Raw genomic sequence first — 24700 nt, forward strand, 5'->3', positions numbered from 1 at the left:
TAAATTAGGGACGGCTAGCGCAGATAGCCCTCGAGTAGCTTTGCGCGAATTTCAAAAACAAACAAACAAAACAGTAAATGATTGTAAAATGATTTTTCTTGAAAACGAATTGAAGCAAGCACTTAGAGATTTTAGCTCGCACCTATAAAGTCGTCGTTGGATAATACGTAAAATGTAATTGCTGTTTAACTTGTAGGTTGCATCAAAAAGTAGTAATAGACCGTTTAAAAAAATTGCTGTTTTATTGCACCATTAAGTCTCCAATAGCTTTCTAAACATGGCGCAGGTACTATACATCACTGTATTCACTAACCCTACATTAAATTTTTTACATGTTTCTCGTTTTGTGTGAAGTGAAAAAAACAATATAATTTGCTTTATTTCCTTCTAAAATTGTGTAAACATTTACTATTACTGAAATAGTTTGCAAGGACATATTTCGTTCACAAAATTATCGTTGTTTTTTACTGCAGGTTCATCACACGTAACTTTTATAGATTAGTTGATGTTCCCTGACTTTATAGTTCTTTAAAGGTGGATTTGGGTTTTACTTGGATAACATGCCAAAAGTCTGTTTAATTTACGTAAGATAAAACGTAAACGACGGTTGATCATACAGGAATTTATGAGGAAACGTTTCTATACATTTACACCTTCTGCCATCCTTTATCAACTGCAATAGATTACCCAACTCGTAAGCCACATGCTTAAAACGTGCAGTCCTAAGAACACTTTTCATAATTCCTATTCAGCTGTCAGGATATTTGGTTGATAACAGAGTTATCAAATTGCTGGACATAACTACGCGTTCCAAGCTTGTTTTTCAATTTCTCTTTCCAACGAAGCCTTTGTCCTAACGTCCTTTGATATGCCTGAAACGACTTTTAAAGATAGAACAGGGTATTATGACTTCGCTGAAGAGGTAATTATATTTTTATATATTGTATAATAATTACTGAAAATACATACCATATACAACATATAGCATTATGTTCAGCTCTACTGATCTATCAGCTCTCGTTTCTTCATGTAACATACTTGCAAGATTCCCTAAAATACTTAATTTCATGCGTTTGAGAAGATAAGTAAAACAATCTATATACTGGCGTTCGACTCATAATCTGAGGGTCGCGGATTCAAATCCCCATCGTACCAAACATGCTCGCCCTTTCAGCCGTGGGGGTGTTATAATGTGACGGTCAATCCCACTATTCGTTGGTAAAAGAGTAGCCCAAGAGTTCGTGGTGGGTGGTAATGACTAGCTGCCTTTCCTCTAGTCTTACACTGCTAAATTAGGGACGGCTAGCACAGATAGCCCTCGAGTAGCTTTATGCGAAATTGAAAAAGTGAACAAAAAGTATAAGTTACAATATATTTTTCTAGTGAAAATATAAAATAGACAAGGAATTATTAGTTAGTTAAACAACTAATTTAATCTCCTTATTTATCGAAATTAAAATAAATGAAAACATATTAAGAGTCCTCTCTTATCACAAAACAATTACCTAGAAATCATAAATATTTTCCAAAATTCCTTTGAAATAATTAGGTGATATCCCATTAGTGATATTAATGAAAAGTTAGAGCAATTTTTGCTTCCGTTGCTGTAACATACATTTCAAAGAAAATACTCGTAAGTAAAAAAAATAAGTAATTTTTAAGACTAGATCTGAAACTTTTATTATTTACTTTCAACAAACTTAAATAACCCAAAACAATCATGACTTCTTAATATTGTGCACTTATGTGTATTTTTCCATGACTTTTACTAGACCTTGGTAAGCAGTTTAATTTGTTAAGCAGAAAGCTGTGAAGTTACAATATACCAAAAGTATCACCAAACATGCTCGCTCTTTCAGCCGTGGGGGGCATTATTATGTGACAGTCAATCCCACTATTTGTTTGTAAAGGAGTAGCCCAAGAGTTGTCGGTGGGTGGTGATGACTATCTGTCTTTCCTCTAGTCTTACACTGCTAAATTAAGGACGGCTAGCACAGATGGCCTTCAAGTATCTTTACTCGAAATTCAAACCAAACTAAACCAAACCAAAAGTTGTAAGTAAATCTACGATACTACACAAAATAGTCATTGCATATTAAGCTGGGGGTGCGTTATAAGAGTGGTAGTCAACCCGTAAATCGTTTAAAATGGATGATGGATTGTAGGGTACTTTTGACTAGCTTTTGTTTACAAGGGAATAGTTTCGCTTACTTACCAGAATATCTACACTAACACAACAGGGATAAAATCTTCATTTATGTGAGATAATAACATATATTTATTGTCGTAATAATTAAAATGTACGACGATTAATGAATGAGAGGAATACAATTTCTTTTATTATTTTTTAGTTTCATAACATACATTGGTTATCAACACTTGAGAGTTTAATAAATGTATGCTTTTCAACTGCCCTTAGCTAACAAGTAGCAAAGGCATCGAAAGTCAAACAAAAAGCAAAGAGAAGTGTGTCGCGATGACGTAAACACACTAAAGTTTAACAATGTGTAAGATGAAAGTAATGACGCACGTGCATCTCGAGTGTGTTAGATAACGTGGAACTACTGATTGACGAAAGAACAATGGAAATACAAAGAATAGTATCCTGAAAATATGTTGCCAGTTGAGAATGACAGACCAAATGATTGGTGTAAAAGATGTAATAAGTTTCTGCGTATATATGCTTATCGTGTTTTATCACAACATTGTTTGGCGATTCGCAATAAAATTGGGAGTGGTTTGTTCTAGAACTCCAAATTTCGGAGTTGCTAAGGACGTGTTTGAATCTGTGCGATACAACAGAAAACTACCCGGCATGGCCAGGTGGTTGAGGCGCTCGACTCGTAATCCGAGATTGAAAAGAGGCGTTATAATGTTACGGTTAGTCCCACTATTCGTTGGTAAAAGAATAGCCCAAGAGTTGCCTTCCCTCTAGTCTTACACTGCTAAATTGGGGACATACATTAATTTTCTTTGGTAGTTGCTCAAAGTTAGGGACGACTTCAAATAGCCATCAATACAAGAGCTAGTGGTGGGTAGTGATAACTAGTTGCCTTCCCTCTAGGCTTTCACTGCTGAATTAGGGACGGCTAGCACAGATAGTTCTCGTGTAGTTTTGCGCGAAATTCAAAACAAATCAAACCAATTAAAATTAATTCACGTAACTGACCAGAAGGAATCCTAATTTCTGTTTGTCTGTTAAGTGATTGTATTTAAAACTTTTAATTTGTTTACTGTTTGTGAGAAGAACAATGGCTTCTAGGTCGTACATCCTGCATGCGATTGATAAGACAAACCAAAGAGTTATCATCTTCAGAGAAAAGAAAAAAAATTAACAAAAATGACGCCATCATATAGCTTGTATTGACGTCACTGTTAGGAATTATCACTACGTTGTTTTTAATAATGAAGTTGATTTTTGATTGTTGGTTTAGATATTAGGTTTTTGACTTTCAGCTATTGTATAACTAAACACAATAGTTTTCAAAGATAAAATAAAAAAACTAGATTTCTGAGTATTCTGTAAGCTATATCTCTGTTTTTCAATTCTATGTATATACGTGTGTAAATATGTCATTTAAAGTACATTTGAGTTGGTATTCTGGTGATGCAAAATACTCCAAGATCCTAGTACTGTGTAATCGTGCATTAATTTGAACTATAATGGTCTGCCTGAGTTTGAACCGAATAACGGGATTAACTGTCACTCTTCTAATGCGCCAACAGCTGACAAAACATATTGCCTTCAGCGGCAACGCTGTATGATATTTGGATACACAGTCAGGTTGGAGCTTGACATCAGACTGCTCCTGTCGCATCAGTTAAAACAGTGAAAATTATAGCAAGTGACATTAATTATTATATTCTGTAACACTAGAAATTATTAATATTATTACAAAGTTTCATTAGATCTCACTTAACCCTAAATCTCATTTAGCAAAGATATATTATTATCCTATATTTTCACATATATATGTATATTTACTTTTTTATTTTTTACTGACCGAACGAGGCTTCGTGATTTAGCGTGCTAGGACTGTAAATCCAATAGTATTAGTTTGGGTCCCATTACCTCAAAATACATATTCCGCACATTAGGGCCATGGAGTCGTTATAAGAATGATAGTCAAATCTCACTATTCGGTCAGACAACAGTAGCTAAAGAATTGGCGGTGGGTGCTGTTGATCAGCTGCTTTTTCTCTAGTCTTTCAGCTCAAGAAGAGGGACTACTAACATAGAGCATTAAAACTAAAACTTACAAATATATACAGGGAATTGTTTTCAAAGAATATTATAAGTTCATTATGCCCATATATATATATATATATATATTCTTTTTCTATTTAAAATTGTTCAATAACATTTTCATTATTTCAACTTCAGAAATTTAACTGCAAATTAAAAACTACCACTTAGGAATGACTGAACGTAAATGTAGAGAAAACAAAAACCACAAAAAAACACGATTTCCATTTTACTCAAACTTAACTGCGTTTATGTGACGTAACTATAAGTCTCTACTTATGTATTCTATATTGTTTCATCTTTACTGTGCTAACCTGACGTAACAATAAACCTCTACATATATATTCTATATTGTTTCATCTTTACTGTGTTAACTTGACGTAACTATAAACTTCTAGTTATGTATTTTATATTGTTTCATCTTTACTGTGTTAACCTGACGTAAATATAAACCTCTACTTATATATTCTATATTGTTTCATCTTTACTGTGTTTAAGTGGTGTAACTATTTAAGCCTCTACTTATGTATTCTATATTGTTTCATCTTTACTGTGCTAACCTGACGTAAAAATAAACCTCTAGTTATGTATTTTATATTGTTTCATCTTTACTGTGTTAACCTGACGTAAATATAAACCTCTACTTATATATTCTATATTGTTTCATCTTTACTGTGTTTAAGTGGTGTAACTATTTAAGCCTCTACTTATGTATTCTATATTGTTTCATCTTTACTGTGCTAACCTGACGTAACAATAAACCTCTACTTACATATTCTATATTGTTTCATCTTTACTGTGTTTAAGTGGTGTAACTATTTAAGCCTCTACTTATATATTCTATATTGTTTCATCTTTACTGTGTTAACCTGACGTAACTATAAACTTCTAGTTATGTATTCTATACTGTTTCATTTTTACTGTGCTAACCTGACGTAACAATAAACCTCTACTTATATATTCTATATTGTTTCATCTTTACTGTGTTAACCTGACGTAACTATAAACCTCTAGTTATGTATTCTATACTGTTTCATCTTTACTGTGCTAACCTGACGTAACAATAAACCTCTACTTATATATTCTATATTGTTTCATCTTTACTGTGTTAACCTGACGTAACTATAAACTTCTAGTTATGTATTCTATAATGTTTCATCTTTACTGTGCTAACCTGACGTAACAATAAACCTCTACTTATATATTCTATATTGTTTCATCTTTACTGTGTTAACCTGACATAACTATAAACTTCTACTTATGTATTCTATAATGTTTCATCTTTACTGTGCTAACCTGACGTAACAATAAACCTCTACTTATATATTCTATATTGTTTCATCTTTACTGTGTTAACCTGACGTAACTATAAACTTCTAGTTATGTATTCTATAATGTTTCATCTTTACTGTGCTAACCTGACGTAACAATAAACCTCTACTTATATATTCTATATTGTTTCATCTTTACTGTGTTAACCTGACGTAACTATAAACCTCTAGTTATGTATTCTATACTGTTTCATCTTTACTGTGCTAACCTGACGTAACAATAAAACTCTACTTATATATTCTATATTGTTTCATCTTTACTGTGTTAACCTGACGTAACTATAAACTTCTAGTTATGTATTCTATAATGTTTCATCTTTACTGTGCTAACCTGACGTAACAATAAACCTCTACTTATATATTCTATATTGTTTCATCTTTACTGTGTTAACCTGACGTAACTATAAACTTCTACTTATGTATTCTATAATGTTTCATCTTTACTGTGCTAACCTGACGTAACAATAAACCTCTACTTACATATTCTATATTGCTTCATCTTTACTGTGTTAACTTGACGTAACTATAAACTTCTAGTTATGTATTTTATATTGTTTCATCTTTACTGTGTTAACCTGACGTAACTATAAACTTCTAGTTATGTATTCTATGCTGTTTCATCTTTACTGTGCTAACCTGACGTAACAATAAACCTCTACTTATATATTCTATATTGTTTCATCTTTACTATGTTAACCTGACGTAACTATAAACTTCTAGTTATGTATTCTATAATGTTTCATCTTTACTGTGCTAACCTGACGTAACAATAAACCTCTACTTATATATTCTATATTGTTTCATCTTTACTATGTTAACCTGACGTAACTATAAACTTCTAGTTATGTATTCTATAATGTTTCATCTTTACTGTGCTAACCTGACGTAACAATAAACCTCTACTTATATATTCTATATTGTTTCATCTTTACTGTGTTAACCTGACGTAACTATAAACTTCTAGTTATGTATTCTATAATGTTTCATCTTTACTGTGCTAACCTGACGTAACAATAAACCTCTACTTATATATTCTATATTGTTTCATCTTTACTGTGTTAACCTGACGTAACTATAAACTTCTACTTATGTATTCTATAATGTTTCATCTTTACTGTGCTAACCTGACGTAACAATAAACCTCTACTTATATATTCTATATTGTTTCATCTTTACTATGTTAACCTGACGTAACTATAAACTTCTAGTTATGTATTCTATAATGTTTCATCTTTACTGTGCTAACCTGACGTAACAATAAACCTCTACTTATATATTCTATATTGTTTCATCTTTACTATGTTAACCTGACGTAACTATAAACTTCTAGTTATGTATTCTATAATGTTTCATCTTTACTGTGCTAACCTGACGTAACAATAAACCTCTACTTATATATTCTATATTGTTTCATCTTTACTGTGTTAACCTGACGTAACTATAAACTTCTAGTTATGTATTCTATAATGTTTCATCTTTACTGTGCTAACCTGACGTAACAATAAACCTCTACTTATATATTCTATATTGTTTCATCTTTACTGTGTTAACCTGACGTAACTATAAACTTCTACTTATGTATTCTATAATGTTTCATCTTTACTGTGCTAACCTGACGTAACAATAAACCTCTACTTATATATTCTATATTGTTTCATCTTTACTGTGTTAACTTGACGTAACTATAAACTTCTAGTTATGTATTTTATATTGTTTCATCTTTACTGTGTTAACCCGACGTAAATATAAACCTCTACTTATATATTCTATATTGTTTCATCTTTACTGTGTTTAAGTGGTGTAACTATTTAAGCCTCTACTTATATATTCTATATTGTTTCATCTTTACTGTGTTAACCTGACGTAACTATAAACTTCTAGTTATGTATTCTATACTGTTTCATCTTTACTGTGCTAACCTGACGTAACAATAAACCTCTACTTATATATTCTATATTGTTTCATCTTTACTGTGTTAACCTGACGTAACTATAAACTTCTAGTTATGTATTCTATAATGTTTCATCTTTACTGTGCTAACCTGACGTAACAATAAACCTCTACTTATATATTCTATATTGTTTCATCTTTACTGTGTTAACCTGACGTAACTATAAACCTCTAGTTATGTATTCTATACTGTTTCATCTTTACTGTGCTAACCTGACGTAACAATAAACCTCTACTTATATATTCTATATTGTTTCATCTTTACTGTGTTAACCTGACGTAACTATAAACTTCTACTTATGTATTCTATAATGTTTCATCTTTACTGTGTTAACCTGACGTAACTATAAACCTCTACTTATATATTCTATATTGTTTCATCTTTACTGTGTTAACCTGACGTAACAATAAACCTCTACTTATGTATTCTATAATGTTTCATCTTTACTGTGCTAACCTGACGTAACAATAAACCTCTACTTATATATTCTATATTGTTTCATCTTTACTGTGCTAACCTGACGTAACTATAAACCTATACTTATATATTCTGTATTGTTTCATCTTATTTAAATGCAGTGCACTTCCAATCCCTTTGGTTTCTTTTCCACGTTATTTAACGGTTTTATAAATGTCAAGGCTCACGTGATTGAGACCTTAAGATTCTACACGATGACTCTGGAATATACATGTCATTACGTGGCTTTATCACTAAGCTCATGTGCTATAAAAACATTCAATAAATTTATAAATATAAGAACTGTTACAAGGAAGCGTAGTGCAAAATCTTGCCTCAAGAGTTTAATGCAAAATGCATTAAGTAATACATATATTAGATTAAATTGAATTAAATGCATATTTCTAGATAAAATTGTTTAGTAACATTTTCATTATCTACAAATATATTGATTAATTAAATAAATATGGGCAGGTAGCGACCATCCTTTTGAATATTTGTAAGCGCATAACAGCTCGTAGTTTTTTATATTTAAAAACAAAAGAAACTGATATTTAATCATCTTTATGTCATACGAGAAAACAAAACAAATGATGTTTTTTATATTTTAGAAAACAAATAATTCTTTCTCATCGAGAAAACTATTTACAATATCAGGAGAACTGGATGAAAAATCTGGAAATGAGGTAAAACGTACTTTTTACTGATGTTTTTGTGGAATGTCTTTATTCGATAAAAGTCTTTGTGCATCAGGCTATTATGAATGTTTTAAAATATCGTGCACTTTATATTTACAGAAAACAGTAACACTGATTCTTACACTTTACTTGTTGTTTTTACCGTGCCTACTATTATGCTTCCTCCAGTAGCTCAGCGGTAAGCTTCAGGGCTTATAACTTTAAAATTGAGGATTCAATCCCTACAGTTTCCCCAGGAGAGATATGTCTTTGTGCAGCTTTGCCCTTAACAGCAAACAGATGCAGGATAATAACAAACGCACATCAGAATTCTTTGTTCAGGTTGTAGATGGAAGAAGAAAGATTGCATTACTACTTTAGGTTAGCCATTATTAGTTTCAACTTTCGTTTAGCCAGTGTTATTTTCAACTTTCGCTTAGCCAGTATTATCTTCGGACGGTACTCCATACATAAACGTTAAAATAACGCAAAATTCATATTAGATATATATATATTCATAACTATTCAAAATAATGTAACTCGATCGCCCCCAACTGGCACAATGGAATGTCTACGGACTTCCAACACTAGAAACCGGGTTTTGATACCCGTAGCGGGCAGGGCGCAGATAGCCCACTGTGCAGCTTTTGTGGTTAACTGCTAACAAATAAGAACCACGACATTCTGGTAAGATTCTGTAGGAAGTTCTTATAGTTGAAAACCGTTTATAATTTTGGTAATTGAATGATCATCTCTCTGAATTTATTATTTCTTTGTTACGTTGTCACGTGTTTGAAAACCACAAATTTCGTGTATTGAAGCTAAATGATCTGAAATATGCACATTACTTACTGCTCCAAAATTAAACTGAGCTATAACGATCATTGTCTGGTGATTTATTCTATAATCCAAAGGGGAAAAACAATACACCTGCGAGATCGGTTTGGATTAAAAAAACCTAATCCTACAAATATGCTTTGTTATCTTGGAACATATTATTATTTTCTCTTTCCGTTATTTATCCTGTTTACTGGTTTAAAGCTGCGGCAGAAAACGTAAAATTTAGGCAAGTTAGCCGAACAAGAGATAGTGCGTTAACTCTTATTTTAGTCTTAACGCACCACGTAAAAGTTGTATGAAAAAATGTATTTTTAATACTTTTCAGATTAACGAAGAAAACGATCATACCGACCACAGAGGAAACTGGTCGAAAGGAATCGAGTTTCTCCTTTCTTGCATCTCAATTTCAATAGGACTTGGAAATGTTTGGCGATTTCCCAGCTTAGCCTACGAAAATGGCGGAGGTAGGTACTTTTTGCGGTGTTTTATTATACAAACAACAACAATATACTCGGAATAGGTTTTCTTCCGGTCTTCAAAAGGTTATTTTTGAAAGACATAATAAATTCATGTTATTTGAATGTGCTGTTGATTCTCAAGAAAGAATAAAAAACTGGTATTTAAAACATTAATTTAAAGGCTATTTTCGAAGCTATTTACATTTTTAACCCTACATTACCATTTACTACTGGTGAAATCCGAATGTTGATTGGTGTTGAGTGATTTCAATTTTTTTTCCTGTTGCAGTACTCAGTGTAAAGAATTGGCCAAAATAAATCGAGAAAAATGGCTCATTTCCTATATAAAATACATTAATATTTACTAAAGGAAATAAACCAAATAACCGCATTATTTTTCTTCACGTTTTGTTTGTTTGTTTGTTTTGAAATTCGCGTAAAGCTACACGATGGCTATCTGCGCTAGCTGTCCATAATTTAGCAGTGTAAGACTAGAGGAAAGGCAACTAGTAGTCACCACCCACTGTCAACTCTTGGATTACTCTTTTACCAAAGCATAGTGGGATTGACTGTCACTTGATAACGCTCCCACAGCTGAAAGTCGTGCATGGTTGGTAGAACGGGGATTCGAATCGGCACTTGTCAGACTGCAAGTCGAATGCCTGGCCAGTTTTCTGTATGTGGCTGATGTGCTATAAAGAATTTTGTAGTCAATAATGTCACTGACTTGCATACAACGAGACACACACAAATTGATTAGAAACGTCCCCAAAAAATAAGGAGAGTTCGATTCCCCTTGGTGGTTACAGCTGATAGCTCGGTATGGTTTTGCTATAAAAGACACACATACACACTCATAATTAAAAAATATGTTTGAAAATTATACTAGACCCATACACCTCCACCTGATAGTTCTAAAGTTAAAAAATGTTTGTAATATTTATTTTCTTCAGATTATGGCCCCCCGGTAGAACAGCGGTAAATCTACCGAACATACAACTTTACAATTCGAGGTTTGATTCCCCGCGGTGGACACAGTCGATAGCCTAATGCGGTTTTACTATAAAACAAATAAACAAACTCTAGATCATGGTGCTTAAACCAACTTTTATTTTATGTTTCAGGCGTGTTTTTGATTCCATACTTCATACTACTGTTCATAATGGCTAAGCCGCTATACTACATGGAACTGGCTATAGGACAGTTTGCTAGCTCAAGTCCAGTCAAAGTTTGGAACTGTCTTCCAGGATTTAAAGGTGGGATCATTAGTATATTTCAAAACGTACAAACTATATTAATACAGACCACAAACTAGCTAGCACACAATGACTACCGTTGTAAAGTTACCCTTTAATTTGGAAAACAAACAACGGTCAAATGCTTCTCGTTCTAAAAACACAACCGTGCGTTTTAACTTAGCGTTGTTTGACTTTACAACGATTAAGAACCACAATTATTAAATATACGGAACTTATATCTGTCAGTGGGTTAATACATAAGGAGTAGATATTAAGTTACAAGAAAGTTTAAAACTTTAGTTTATACCTTTTGTGATGGTGTAGTATAGTGATTCAGTGACTATAACTGAACCAAAACAACGGTCATAAATGATCTTTTTATTATTACTTGTACTCAATATTTAGACAAGTGAAAGTGATAACGTATTCGAGGTTTTCTCGTAAAATCCTTACAAAACATTAACACACATTATTTTTGAAAATAAGATTGATGTTAAAACAATACAACATGATACACATATTTAACTGAGCTAATACATGATGTTATTATACTTTATACATTTAACTTAGCTAATAAAAGATGCTATTACACTTTATACAATTAACTGAGCTAATATAGAATGCTATTACACGCGACATATTTGATTGGTCCAATAGAGTTTGTCATTACACTTAAATATTTAACTGATGGAATATAGGTTGTCATTACACTTTAAATATTTAACTGATGGAATATAGGTTGTCATTACACTTTAAATATTTAATTGGTCTATTACGAATAGTGTGAAAGAGCACTTCAATTACATTTAAAAACTACCACCAGTAGTTTTAAATTAACATTCTGGAAAAAAAAAAAATTGTAACGGGGAGATTTGTTATACATATATATATATATTTTTTTTAATAACATGTACGATTCTTAGTGATGTCGAGAAACCCACTTGTTGAGAAATTTATATGCAAAAACGGCTCGTTTGGGTTGAGAAAATATTTTACAGAGAAGAGCGAACAACGTTTCGACCTTCTTCGGTCATCGTCAGGTTCACAAAGAAAGAGGTAACTGACCGGAAGCTGACCACATGTTTGAAAGGGGTTGTGTAACTGAGTGTCGGAATGTAGAGGGCGGTGTTAGATGTTTGAATATATAATTTATTTTATTTTATTATATTAATATAGGTATAAAGGCGTTCCTTTATATTGGTTTATTTAGGGTTTAAGTTGTTGTATAAGTAAGGCTTCTTTAATTTTGCGTTTGTTTATGTTCGTTTCTTTATTTAGTATTTGAGTGTTTTCTATGGTTATGTTGTGTTTATCTGACTTGCAGTGTTCGAAAACGTGTGAAGGTGACTTTTTATGTTATTTAAATCTGGTTTCCATTTTTCTACTTGTTTCTCCAATATAGAAGTCGTGGCAGTTATCACATTGTATTTTGTAAATAATGTTGGTGTGGTGTTTGTCAGTGTAGTTTTTACATAGTATAGACCTCAGTTTTGTGCCTGGTTTTTGAATAAATTTGGTATTAACTGGAATGTCATATTTTGTTACTAATTTTTGCCAAATGTTGGTTATTTGTTTGCTGATGTCAGGAATATATGGTATACAGCAATATATGGTTTCGTGATTTTTTGATTCGTGAGATATATTTACTTTAGTTGGTTGATTTTGCTTTCTGTCTAGGTGTGTGCGTATAATATTTTCTACGGTTTGTGGAGGAAACTTATTGATGTTGATGAAGTATTGTTTTATTTTGTCTAATTCATCGTTAATTTTATCTGGTGAGCATAGTTTTATGGCTGTGTTTATTTGGTTTCTTAGTATGTTGAGTTTTTGTTTTGTTTCGTGTGCTGAGTCCCAAGGAATGTATAGTCCAGTATGGGTGATTTTTCGGTGGATTTCTGTTTTGAATTGTGTGTCGGTTCTTGTAATTTTGAGGTTAAGAAATGATATTTGATTGCTTTCTTCCTGTTCACATGTGAAGTTAATGTTGGGATGTATAGAGTTAATGTGATTGAAAAAATTAAGTATGTGTTCTGTAGATTTGAATCCCGCAACCGTGTCATCTACATATCTGTACCAGTATAGTGGTGGATGTAATGCTGTGTTAATTGCTTGTGTTTCAACTTGTGTCATAAAAATATTGGCTAGAACTGGTGATACTTGGTTGCCCATGCTTAGGCCATTTGTTTGTGTATAGTTTTGGTTGTTGAACATGAAGTTTGTCTTTATCGTGGTGAATTCTATTAGGGTTGCTAACTGGTTACTGGGAATTTCTATGGTTGGGTTAGGGTCTCGGATATAGAGTTCTAAGGCTATCTTGCAGGCTTCAGTGGTTGGAACTTCTGTAAAGAGGGATATAACATCGAAACTGGCCATTAAGGCTTTATGATTAAGTTGATTTAGATTAGACTTGAAATTAAAAAAGTCTTTAATGAATGAGCTGGCTGATGTTACATATTCGGAGAATGCCCATGCTATGTATTTACCAAGATTGTAATTAAACGATTCATATGTGGACATTATTGGTCGTAATGGACAATCTGGTTTATGAGGTTTGGGGATGCCGTATATTTGTGGTGTGCGTGAGTCGGTTTTACGTAGGTAGAAATAAAGTGTTTGTGAAATTGTGAAATTTTTTACAAAACAGAAAACTAAAAAACAACCTTACAAAAAAGAGACATTAATTCCATTAAAAATCTAAAACAAGACAAAAACATAAAAATTCTAAAAGCAGACATAGGTAACGCTATAGTCATAATGAACATGAATGAATACATCCAAAAAATGAATAACATCCTATCAGACACGAACAAATTTAAAGCAATACACACAAATCCAACAAAGACACACGAGACGCAACTGAACAAATTACTACTACAAATGAAAAAAGCCAACACAATTTCACAAACACTTTATTCCTACCTACGTAAAACCGACTCACGCACACCACAAATATAATACAACTATAAAATTAACGATGAATTAGACAAAATAAAACAATACTTCATCAACATCAATAAGTTTCCTCCACAAACCGTAGAAAACATTATACGCACACACCTAGACAGAAAGCAAAATCAACCAACTAAAGTAAATACAGCTCACGAATCAAAAAACCACGAAACCATATACTGCTGTATACCATATATTCCTGACATCAGCAAATAACCAACATTTGGCAAAAATTAGTAACAAAATATGACATTCCAGTTAATACCAAATATTTGTAAAATATTTTCTCAACCCAAACGAGCCGTTTTTGCATATAAATGTACGATTCTGTGGACTGATACTCGGATTGCAGCAGCTATGGTTTATTTCAGGGATCGGGTTTGCTCAGATGCTGTCAACTTTCTTCTTGACAACATTCTACAATTTTATCATGTGCTTGACAATATTTTACACGTTTGCCTCAATGCAGAGTAAGTTACCTTGGACGTGGTGTGACCCCGACTGGGCTGACAACTCTACGTGTTACAACAGGCTGAAAGAAAACCAGGTACAGTAATTCTTGATGACGATAAACCGAAATGAAATAAAAGTGTATCTCAGAACGGCTGGTATAGGTATTAACCCTTTTATTGATAAGCAGAGAACAACGTTTCGACCTTCCTAGGTTATCTTCGGATTAACCTGAAACGTTGTTCTCTGCTTCAATAAAAGTGTTAATACCCATACCAGCTGTTCTGAATAACAAAACCAGGTATAGTTTCCTGTCATGCAAATCTCGCTCGAGGGTAATTACAGTAATTACAGTTTTGTTGTGGTCGTTCTATATTCTCATCTACATTCTTTCTCAACATATTGCTTGTTTACTGTTAGGGATAAAGTTACGTCATGATCTATCTGTGTTGTGCCTAACGTGCGTTCTTAAACATAATGTTTAAATTTATTTGGCTTCAGAGTTTCCATTGGATCATCGAGGGTGGGGATGGGAGGTCGTTCCTTCCAGATTAGCCAAAGAGTAGAAGTTACTTTATACGTCATTGCTATGAATTATAAGATGGCCCAGATTGTATCATATTAGGTACCAAACTGTTATTCTAAGAACAAATAAAATTTGTGTTTTCGAACTATATAATTGATTACTAGCCCAACCAACTCGACGGTAAATAGTGTCACCCTTTGAAATTTAGGACGTCGGTCGTGTTTAGTTTTCTTTATTTATACACTGGTATTTTGTACTAATTCGTTTTAGAATCGCAGTTCTTCAAATAACAAAGACCCGTATTTCGGTATCTTTTACAGGTTATGGGTAGGAATAAGACTTGGGAAGATTAGCCCTCGTGGGGAAGCAAATGTTACACATTTGAAACCGACACTTAATCGTACATCCATTTACAGCAATGCAAAATAGTCATCCATTTCACTGTATAGATGTTTTCTTCTATTGTTACATTCTTAGAACTTGTTATTAAATGTAGGTAAATTTGAACGATATTCACTCATTAGTTTATAGTTGTCAAATCTGAAAACTCACCTTTCCTAGTGTTCAAATTGTTTATTTCATAATTAATGGCCATTGATAGTTTAGTTTCGGATTTCAGCTGAATGCAAGGATTGTCAGATTTTATAATAAGTTACAGGAACAGCGAAGAAGCTTCTTTACTTATCTCTACAGGATTGTCCAATGAGTAAGAAATTATTATACATCACAGGGTTTAATTATTACAGACAAAGATGCGCTTGAGTACCTAGAACACACTAGAGTTCTTGACAGTTTGTTCTTACACGCTATCTGTGCTGCACCCTCCTAAGGTACCGCTTGTTTGTTTTTATTGTTTATTTTCAATTTTGCGCAAAGCTACTCGAGGGCTATCTGCACTAGCAGTTCCTAATTTAGCAGTATAAGACTAGAGGGAAGGTAGTTAGTCATCACCACCCACCGCCAACTCATGGGGTACATTTTTACAAACGAATAGTGGTATTGACCGTCACAATATAATGCCCCCACGACTGAAAGGGCGAGTATGTTTGGTGCGATAGGGATTCGAACTATCGATCCTCAGATTACGAATCGAACGCCTTAACCCACCTGGCCATGCCGGGCCTAAGGTACCGCAACCCGACTTTTATATTACAAGCCCTCCGACTTACCGCTGGGTCACTGGGGGCATTATAGTTCTACAACCAGAAATTCGGGGTTTGTTTACAACCGAATAAATTATCTAACATTAGTTTCTGACAAGTAACGCAGCTTTTAAAGTAATTATTTCTTTATTCGAACTGCTCAGTTTTATTAAACACACATTTTTTAAAGCCTTTTCTGACCATGTGCCATAAGTAACAAGTGAACATTAAACTTATACAGGGTGTTCGGAAAGTCTCTGTGCACTTATATATTTATTAACAGACATGTTTCAGTATAGAATACAGAAGGTAAATATGAATGACAATTATAAACAATGTTGAAAGTGGCCCCCGTTAACATCAATACAGGCTTGGATTCTTCTTATTTTGTTTCTAAACACCGCTATCAGTTGCTGGCTTGAAATAGACTGAATAGACATATGATTACAAAACTGCACAGTGACTTTCCAAACACCCTGTATTACATAAGTAAGACAGCTAGGGGGATACCAGATCCATAATTCTTTATGTATTTTTGAACTCAACTATTTTTCAATTCCATTTTCGACACTCAAAGTTTCAGAGTTATTCAAAGGATAATTGAAACTGATATAAAAATGTTTAATATAAGTTGTCCTTGCTTCTCAGTTTCTATTGATATCAACGTATGATTAAACAAACACGTTACTTTCTTTATTCACTATATTTTAATTAAATATACTCTTATTTTTCCCAGACAGACTCCGTTAGGAACCAAACTGCTTCGGAACAATATTTTAGGTATGATGGCGTTACTGATTCTTAATAAGCAACTTGCTAAGAATAATGTTAAACCAATGTTTCTTCTTTTCTTTACTGTAATATAATGTTAATGTTAAGTAGCTTTCTTCAGAACTGCTGAACTATAAGACCGAGAAATCGAAACTACGAGGTCTGTTCAAAAAATACGCGGACTGACGTCATAAAACAAAATGTACTTTATTTAGAAGTTACAGGTCTGGGACCCCTTCAAAGTACTCTCCTCCCCAGCGCACACACTTATCCCAACGGTGTTTTCGTTGAAACAGTTTGGCTTCTTTTAATGTCCTCCAGCTCCTTCGTCGCATTTGCCTTAATCGTCTCAAATCTTCTTCTTCCTTTCAAGGGTCTTTTGAGTTTGGGGAACAAGAAAAAATCGCAAGGAGCAAGGTCAGGTGAGTAGGGGGGGCGGTGAGGAACAGTGATCGAGTGTTTGGCCAAAAACTCAAGAGTTCTGAGGGCTGAATTTCGCAGCAACGCGGTGCATCTTCAATTTTCGGTAAAATCTCGTAACAAGATCCAACTGATATCCCACACTCTTCAGCAAGCTCCCTGACAGTCAGACGTCGATTTGCCCGCACCAGGGTGTTGATTTTGTCGACGTGTAGGTCGTCAGTTGACGTGGAAGGACGTCCAGGACGCTCATCATCTTCAATGGACTGTCGACCATCCTTAAAACGTTCATGCCACTTGAAACATGCCGTACGCTTCATAGCAACATCACCGTAAGCCGTGTTAAGCATAGCAAAAGTTTCTGTGGCAGATTTTCCACGTTTAACACAAACTTTCACAGCAAGTCGTTGCTCCTTCAGGTCATTCATTCTGAAATCCGCCAAACGAAAAAATCGCACTTCTCTTAAAACCGCTTAGCTAATACACTAATGAAGATATCTGCAATCGGGAAATGGCGTCGTAATCAGCTGATCTTTGCGAACTTAGCGACACCAAGCGGATTCCCCTGGAACCAACTGGAGCCGCGCAATTCAAACAGTCCGCGTATTTTTTGAACAGCTCTCGTATGTTTTTGATTGTTTATATGGATTATAGATATTAAACTTCACGATAATTGAGACGGTAACATCATACACTTCTATTTGTTTGTATTAAATTAGGATAGAGAAACTAAAACTATGTTGATTGTTTATATGGATTATAGATATTAAACTACACGATAATTGAGACGGTAACATCATACACTTGTATTTGTTTGTATTAAATTAGGATAGAGAAACTAAAACTATGTTGATTGTTTATATGGATTATAGATATTAAACTACACGAATAATAAGATGTTAATCTCATACACTTGTATTTGTTTGTATTAAATAAGGATGGAGAAACTAAAACTATGTTCTTGTTTATCTATACCAACAATAGATAGTAAAGCTCACGACAGAGTGAGATGTTAATATTAATTTTTGTTCCTGAACAGACGATATGTGTTAAACCAAGTAACACATCTGGAGGACATGTCGACCATGGACTGGAGATTAGTTTTATGTTTACTTCTCTCTTGGACCATTGTATTTCTAGCAACTGTTAGAGGTGTTCAGTCACTTGGAAAGGTTAGTAAACACATGTTTGTGTGCGATATTTGTAGCCCCAAATTTCCTTGAGTCATTTAAAGTTTCGCTTCTTTTAGAGCCTTAAAAGAAACCAATTATGTTGCATAGAAAAGATAAAAGTTATGCTTTCTTTACTTTCTTAGGCACATGCAGTAGTTGAACATTTCAGAACCCTTTCAGAAAGCTTGATCAGTATAAAATGCTGGAACATGATGATGTGTTGTAACTTGTTTATAAACAACTAGTATATTGCCTTGACAGTATTTAGTACGGCACTTTGAATACGGAAGTGACGACAGTATTCGAGAGTATAAGAGAGGAGGAAGCAATTAATTAACCATAACAACCATTATAGACTATAAAAATAACAAGTAATTATGGAACGTGACGCCAATTATTAACAATAAATGGAGCTAGTTGTAGTTTTAAAAAGCCTTGACAACAATTATTGACAATTGTAATTGTTTTAAAAGGTCATAACATCAATTATTGGCAATGATTATAGGCATTATTCTAGTTTTGTATGAATCTGTAATATCGAATTACAACATAGAATGACAACTTCTCGTGATATGATGCCAATTACTGGAAATACTTGTAGATAATTATAGTTTGAAAAGGAGTTAGTTGAATTTCATGAAGCACAATTATAAAGCAAAAATAATAGTTGTATTTGTAATTAAGATAATATAACTAACCACAAAGAGTAGAAACAGGGCAGGACATTATCAACTTCCTGTGAGAGATGTATAACAAGATTTTAACAGGAGCCTACATTCATTATATATAAATCAGATGGGATAATAATAGATGTTAATTATAGGCGTGGTTGTATAGACCTCACATATCTAATTATAGATTAAACAAGTAACAGATGTGTTCAGGTTCTTGACAGAACATCATTCTACGTAATTACAGATTAAAAGAAAATATCATGTGTTTTATAAATCATACCTTCAGGTGTTTAACTACACTATAAAAATTGAAAATCAGATTACATTCATTGAGAAAGAAAATAATCACACACCAAGGAAAAGAAATGTCTGTTCAATCAGATGATTTTAAGGATACAAAAACTTCAATGAAACAAGTTTAAAAATTTAGTGTCATATCTACAACTTGTAATATAACTTCTAAAAAGACTCAAATATGCAGCCTCTCACAAATATTTGAAATTTCTTTAATGATATCATACATAGTGTACCAGACAAGACCATACATTATTAAAAATCTGAAGATAAGGTCAGAGTCAATATAATCTTTACATAGTTAGATAGTTTCAAATACAAGATTAAGTTTTCACCTAGCATTGTCTTGTCAAGTACTGTAAAGGTAGATCAGAGTAAAAAATATTTAACATTAGATGAATTGTTTAAAATTGAGGTAACAAATTTATAAATACCTATAAGTAAAGATCAATATATGATCACTGATATTAAAGCTGACAACACATCTTTCTGACAGCTTTCACAATGGCTAATGTTCACCTGAAATTAAACCACACACTAGAACCATTAGGTCTGTTTTTACTGCACTATGACACAGATAGTATTGTGTAATTTTCTGATGAAACTAACGATCTATCTTTAGATCATTAACTCAGTTAACTTACAGATGAGCTCAATGAAAATTTCATTGTGGTGAACTATGAAGATGGAGAGCCCTGTTCTGAAATTAGAGGGTTTTTACACTAAATTTTATTAACAGTGAAAAGTTAAACTTCTCTTCAGTGAAAATCAAACTGTTATATATTTTTATACTTTATCGGCATGCTAATACAATAACAAATGATAGGAAAATATGTCAGGATATGAAGATGCTACTAACATATCAGAAAGTAAAAAAAAAATCACAATATTTACACCAAAAATGCATTTTATCTGAGCTTTACACCCTACTTTATGATTATTAAGTTATTTATTTTACTTTGTGAGAGGTTGATTCTTGTGTATACGTATATATAAATTAATTGTATATAATATTATTGTAGATTAAGACGAATTACTGTTTACAGCACTCTTTTACTTGCTACGTGTCAGGTCCAACAGGAAGTGATAAAACTGTTTGTTAGCTGAGGTGTTATCAAATGATTATAGCATTATTTACCATACTCCAGTAAACACTGTATAGTTCTATAGTGAATTTCAACACTTGTATCTAACTTAATGTAAACTATGCCCAACCTTTGTTTTATTAAAAGTTTAGTTGAAATTTTTCGCGATTACTTACAACCTAAAACCAAATATTTTTATAACTGACAATTTTATGCGTGATCGTGGTGAAAACAAACGAGAGTCTCAACCATTTAGACGTAGGGGTCACCATTTGAACTTATCTGTATTTTATACTGTACAGAATCTAGTTCATAACAATAGAAATGTGCAAATCATTAGTTTAAACTTTCAAAACATCATTTTGTTAAAAAATGTTAGACAAGTCTCAGCTGAATGTTTTAGTGAGACAAAAGTTTCCAACATGTATAAATACTTTGAATAAACCTATCAAGATACAACTCGGCAACTGTTTGGATATCCTATCATCGATTTGAAACTGTAAACTCCTGACCAATTACATTTAATCACTTGTTTATTTTCAGAAGATGAGATTATAGTGGATGTGCCCGAGTGATACATGTTCACACATTGTGATGACTTTAATCTCAAAGATGGGTCATACGTTATTAAAGAGCAAGTGTTTAGTCAGTAGCTACAAGATATGTTTTCCTTAAAGGTCCACATTCGAGTCAATTTATTCCAGATACAGATTGATGTCTCAAAACATCCCCACATCCAATGGGAAAGAGATAACATGAACTTATGTGTAAAATGTTGTTGATTTGCATTACTAATATATTTACTAAGTAGAGGGAATAAAATGAACTGTTGAGAAGTTATCTGTTATAATCTGAAGTTAACTGGTTGCCCCATAGTTAATCAGCTTCTAAAATCAACTCTACCCTGAACAATTCGTAATAATAAAATAACTGATCATTTCAAAGTTAAAAATCGATGTTATATCTAAATGGATTGGAAATAATTTTTAAAAATACATGTGTAAATAAATAGACTTATATGTTTTTCACACACACTATTTGTTGTACTTTTTATCACTGTGATACCTAGAGTTTAGCAATACCAGGATTTGCCCTGATCATTAACTAAAGCTAACCTAAACAAGTAAAAAATGTCAGAGCTGAAAATGATTATATAACGAGTTTAAAATAACAAGAACAGTTAACCATAGAAAACATGTGGGAGATTTTACTGTGAATCGTGTACACCCTATTATTTTACTGTAGATCGTGTACACCCTATTATTTTACTGTAGATCGTGTACGCCCTGTTATTTTACTGTAGATCGTGTACACCCTATTATTTTACTGTAGATCGTGTACGCCCTGTTATTTTACTGTAGATCGTGTACACCCTGTTATTTTATTGTGAATCGTATACATCCTGTTATTTTACTGTAGATCGTGTACACCCTGTTATTTTACTGTAGATCGTGTACACCCTGTTATTTTACTGTAGATCGTGTACACCCTATTATTTTACTGTAGATCGTGTACACACTGTTATTTTACTGTAAATCGTGTACATCCTGTTATTTTACTGTAGATCGTGTACACCCTGTTATTTTACTGTAGATCGTGTACACCCTGTTATTTTACTGTAGATCGTGTACACCCTGTTATTTTACTGTAAATCGTGTACACCCTGTTATTTTACTGTAGATCGTGTACACCCTGTTATTTTTTATTTAATTTACCACCTGAAAAAATCAGCTTAAAAAATAATGACCTTAATGAAGGACTTATAACATTTATACATATATATATTCTCATATAACATAATTGCGACTTATATCACTCAATTACTCAAAAACCTCAATTTGGTCAACCTGTAACGCTTAAAAAAAAACTAACTGAATGCATTTCGTTATATTTTTATAAAAATCATGTGAACGTATCTTCGCTGTGCGTTTACTATTTCCTTATATGGAAAAGACACGTTTCCTTTTTTTTCTTTTCGTTATTGCTTCGTGTTATTTTTCTAACTCAGGAACAGTTTGGTTCATTTCATTCGTATTTTATTAACAGGTGGTTTACGTCACTGCAACGTATCCATACATTGTACTCATCTCTCTACTCGCAGTCGCCATGCAGAAACAAGGATCGGTGGAAGGACTTGTGTTTTTTTTCAAGCCAGAATGGAAAAAATTACTCGATATTGAGGTGCGTAATAGAGAGAACTGGGTTTCGATATCCGTGGTGGGCAGAGCACAGATAGTCCACCGTGTGGCTTTGCGCTTAATTACAAACAAAGAAACATTGTAATAGAGTTTCGTGTGTAATTTTTATCTTCTTTATTAAGCTTATATTCAAATAGGTTTTGCAGTACACTTTGTAACATAAAGATTTGATATAATCAACTGCGGTAATAATAGTTTTCACATCACTTTGTTAGTCCTACTTGTCCACTATTTTCTTGTTTTAAACAATGATAAAGATTTGGTATAATAAACTGCGGTAATAATAATTTTAACATTACTTTGTTAGTCCTAGTTTTCCATGTGTTTTATTTGTTTGAACAATGATAAAGATTAGGTATAATAAACTGCTGTAATAATAATTTTCACATAACTTTGTTAGTCCAAGTTATCCACGTGTTTTACTTGTTTCAAATGATGTTTTACAGCTTGTTTTTCTTAAACTAGAGTTTAGATGTTTCTTTATGTCTTTAAATGAAACAGGTCACTTTACGAATATCATGTAATCCGGCAAACTATACATATAACCAGCATTATAGAATTGGATTTATTTCTGAAATAGGTTTGGTATAAGGCTTGCGAACAGAGTTTCTTTTCACTTAACACCGGATTTGGACATCTGATCATGTACGCTAGTTACAACAACTTTCGACATAATGTACATAGGTAAGTTACCTGGCGACAGATGTTACACTCAAGTGACAACTTTTAACAGACCATACACAGGTAAGCTACCTGGCGACAGGTGTTATACTTTTAACTGAACGTACAGAGGTAATATACCTGGAGAGAAGTGTCACTTCGAAGTGACAACTTTCAACAGAATGTACCCAGGGGTAGATACAGGATTTTTTGGTGGGGAAGGTATGATCGACTAAGTAACAGTGACTTAAACCCAACCCCAAGTAAACTTTTCCTTGTTACTGCAATGTAAAGTTCATGGAATTAATTTAGAAACAAAGAAAAGAAACATGTATGACTAAACTCTCATTTATTGATTTTATTCTAAAATATCAAGTTACAAGTAATCGTACATAATTTTGATATGGCCAGTGGGGGGATGCATCAGATACTATCTGATCGTTCAGTCCAGTGGTATGTTTCTTGATGACACGTAGGACATGTCTTGATTGATTTACACTCATTCTTTTTTACAAATTACACTGGTAAATCAGTAACCTATATCACACTCCAAACATAACTTTCAGGTCAGTGACAACAGGTTGAAACATAGTACACGAGTAAGTCAGGTAATAGATATAACAATATATGATGACTTTAAAGACAAGGTAAATGGGTAAATCAGGTGGTAACTAATAAAATAGTCCACGACAACTTTAAAGATAAGGCTTATAGGTAAATCAGGTGGTAACTAATAAAATAGTCCACGACAACTTTAAAGATAAGGCTTATAGGTAAATCAGGTAGTAACTAATAAAATAGTCCACGACAACTTTAAAGATAAGGCTTATGGGTAAATCAGGTAGTAACTAATAAAATAGTCCATGACAACTTTAAAGATAAGGCTTATAGGTAAATCAGGTGGTAACTAATAAAATAGTCCACGACAACTTTAAAGATAAGGCTTATGGGTAAATCAGGTAGTAACTAATAAAATAGTAAAGATAAGGCTTATAGGTAAATCAGGTAGTAACTAATAAAATAGTCCACGACAACTTTAAAGATAAGGCTTATGGGTAAATCAGGTAGTAACTAATAAAATAGTCCATGACAACTTTAAAGATAAAGCTTATGGGTAAATCAGGTAGTAACTAATAAAATCGTCCATGACAACTTTAAACAA

General features: G+C 33.0%; 1 protein-coding gene across 1 annotated transcript in view; it reads left to right on the forward strand.

The window, feature by feature from the left end:
* The first annotated feature begins 689 nt into the window (after positions 1-689).
* LOC143237627 (sodium-dependent nutrient amino acid transporter 1-like) overlaps positions 690-24700 on the forward strand; it is a 39317-nt gene continuing 15306 nt past the window's right edge. The window contains exons 1-9 of the mRNA XM_076477091.1: positions 690-922; positions 8596-8670; positions 9827-9965; positions 11084-11215; positions 14518-14693; positions 17001-17044; positions 18495-18627; positions 22727-22861; positions 23459-23562. Coding sequence (XP_076333206.1) covers positions 869-922; positions 8596-8670; positions 9827-9965; positions 11084-11215; positions 14518-14693; positions 17001-17044; positions 18495-18627; positions 22727-22861; positions 23459-23562 — 992 coding nt within the window. The 5' untranslated portion in view covers positions 690-868. The remainder of the gene's footprint in view (positions 923-8595; positions 8671-9826; positions 9966-11083; positions 11216-14517; positions 14694-17000; positions 17045-18494; positions 18628-22726; positions 22862-23458; positions 23563-24700) is intronic.

Source organism: Tachypleus tridentatus, chromosome 13 (assembly GCF_004210375.1).
Source record: "Tachypleus tridentatus isolate NWPU-2018 chromosome 13, ASM421037v1, whole genome shotgun sequence".
NCBI classification, from domain to species: Eukaryota; Metazoa; Arthropoda; class Merostomata; order Xiphosura; family Limulidae; genus Tachypleus; species Tachypleus tridentatus.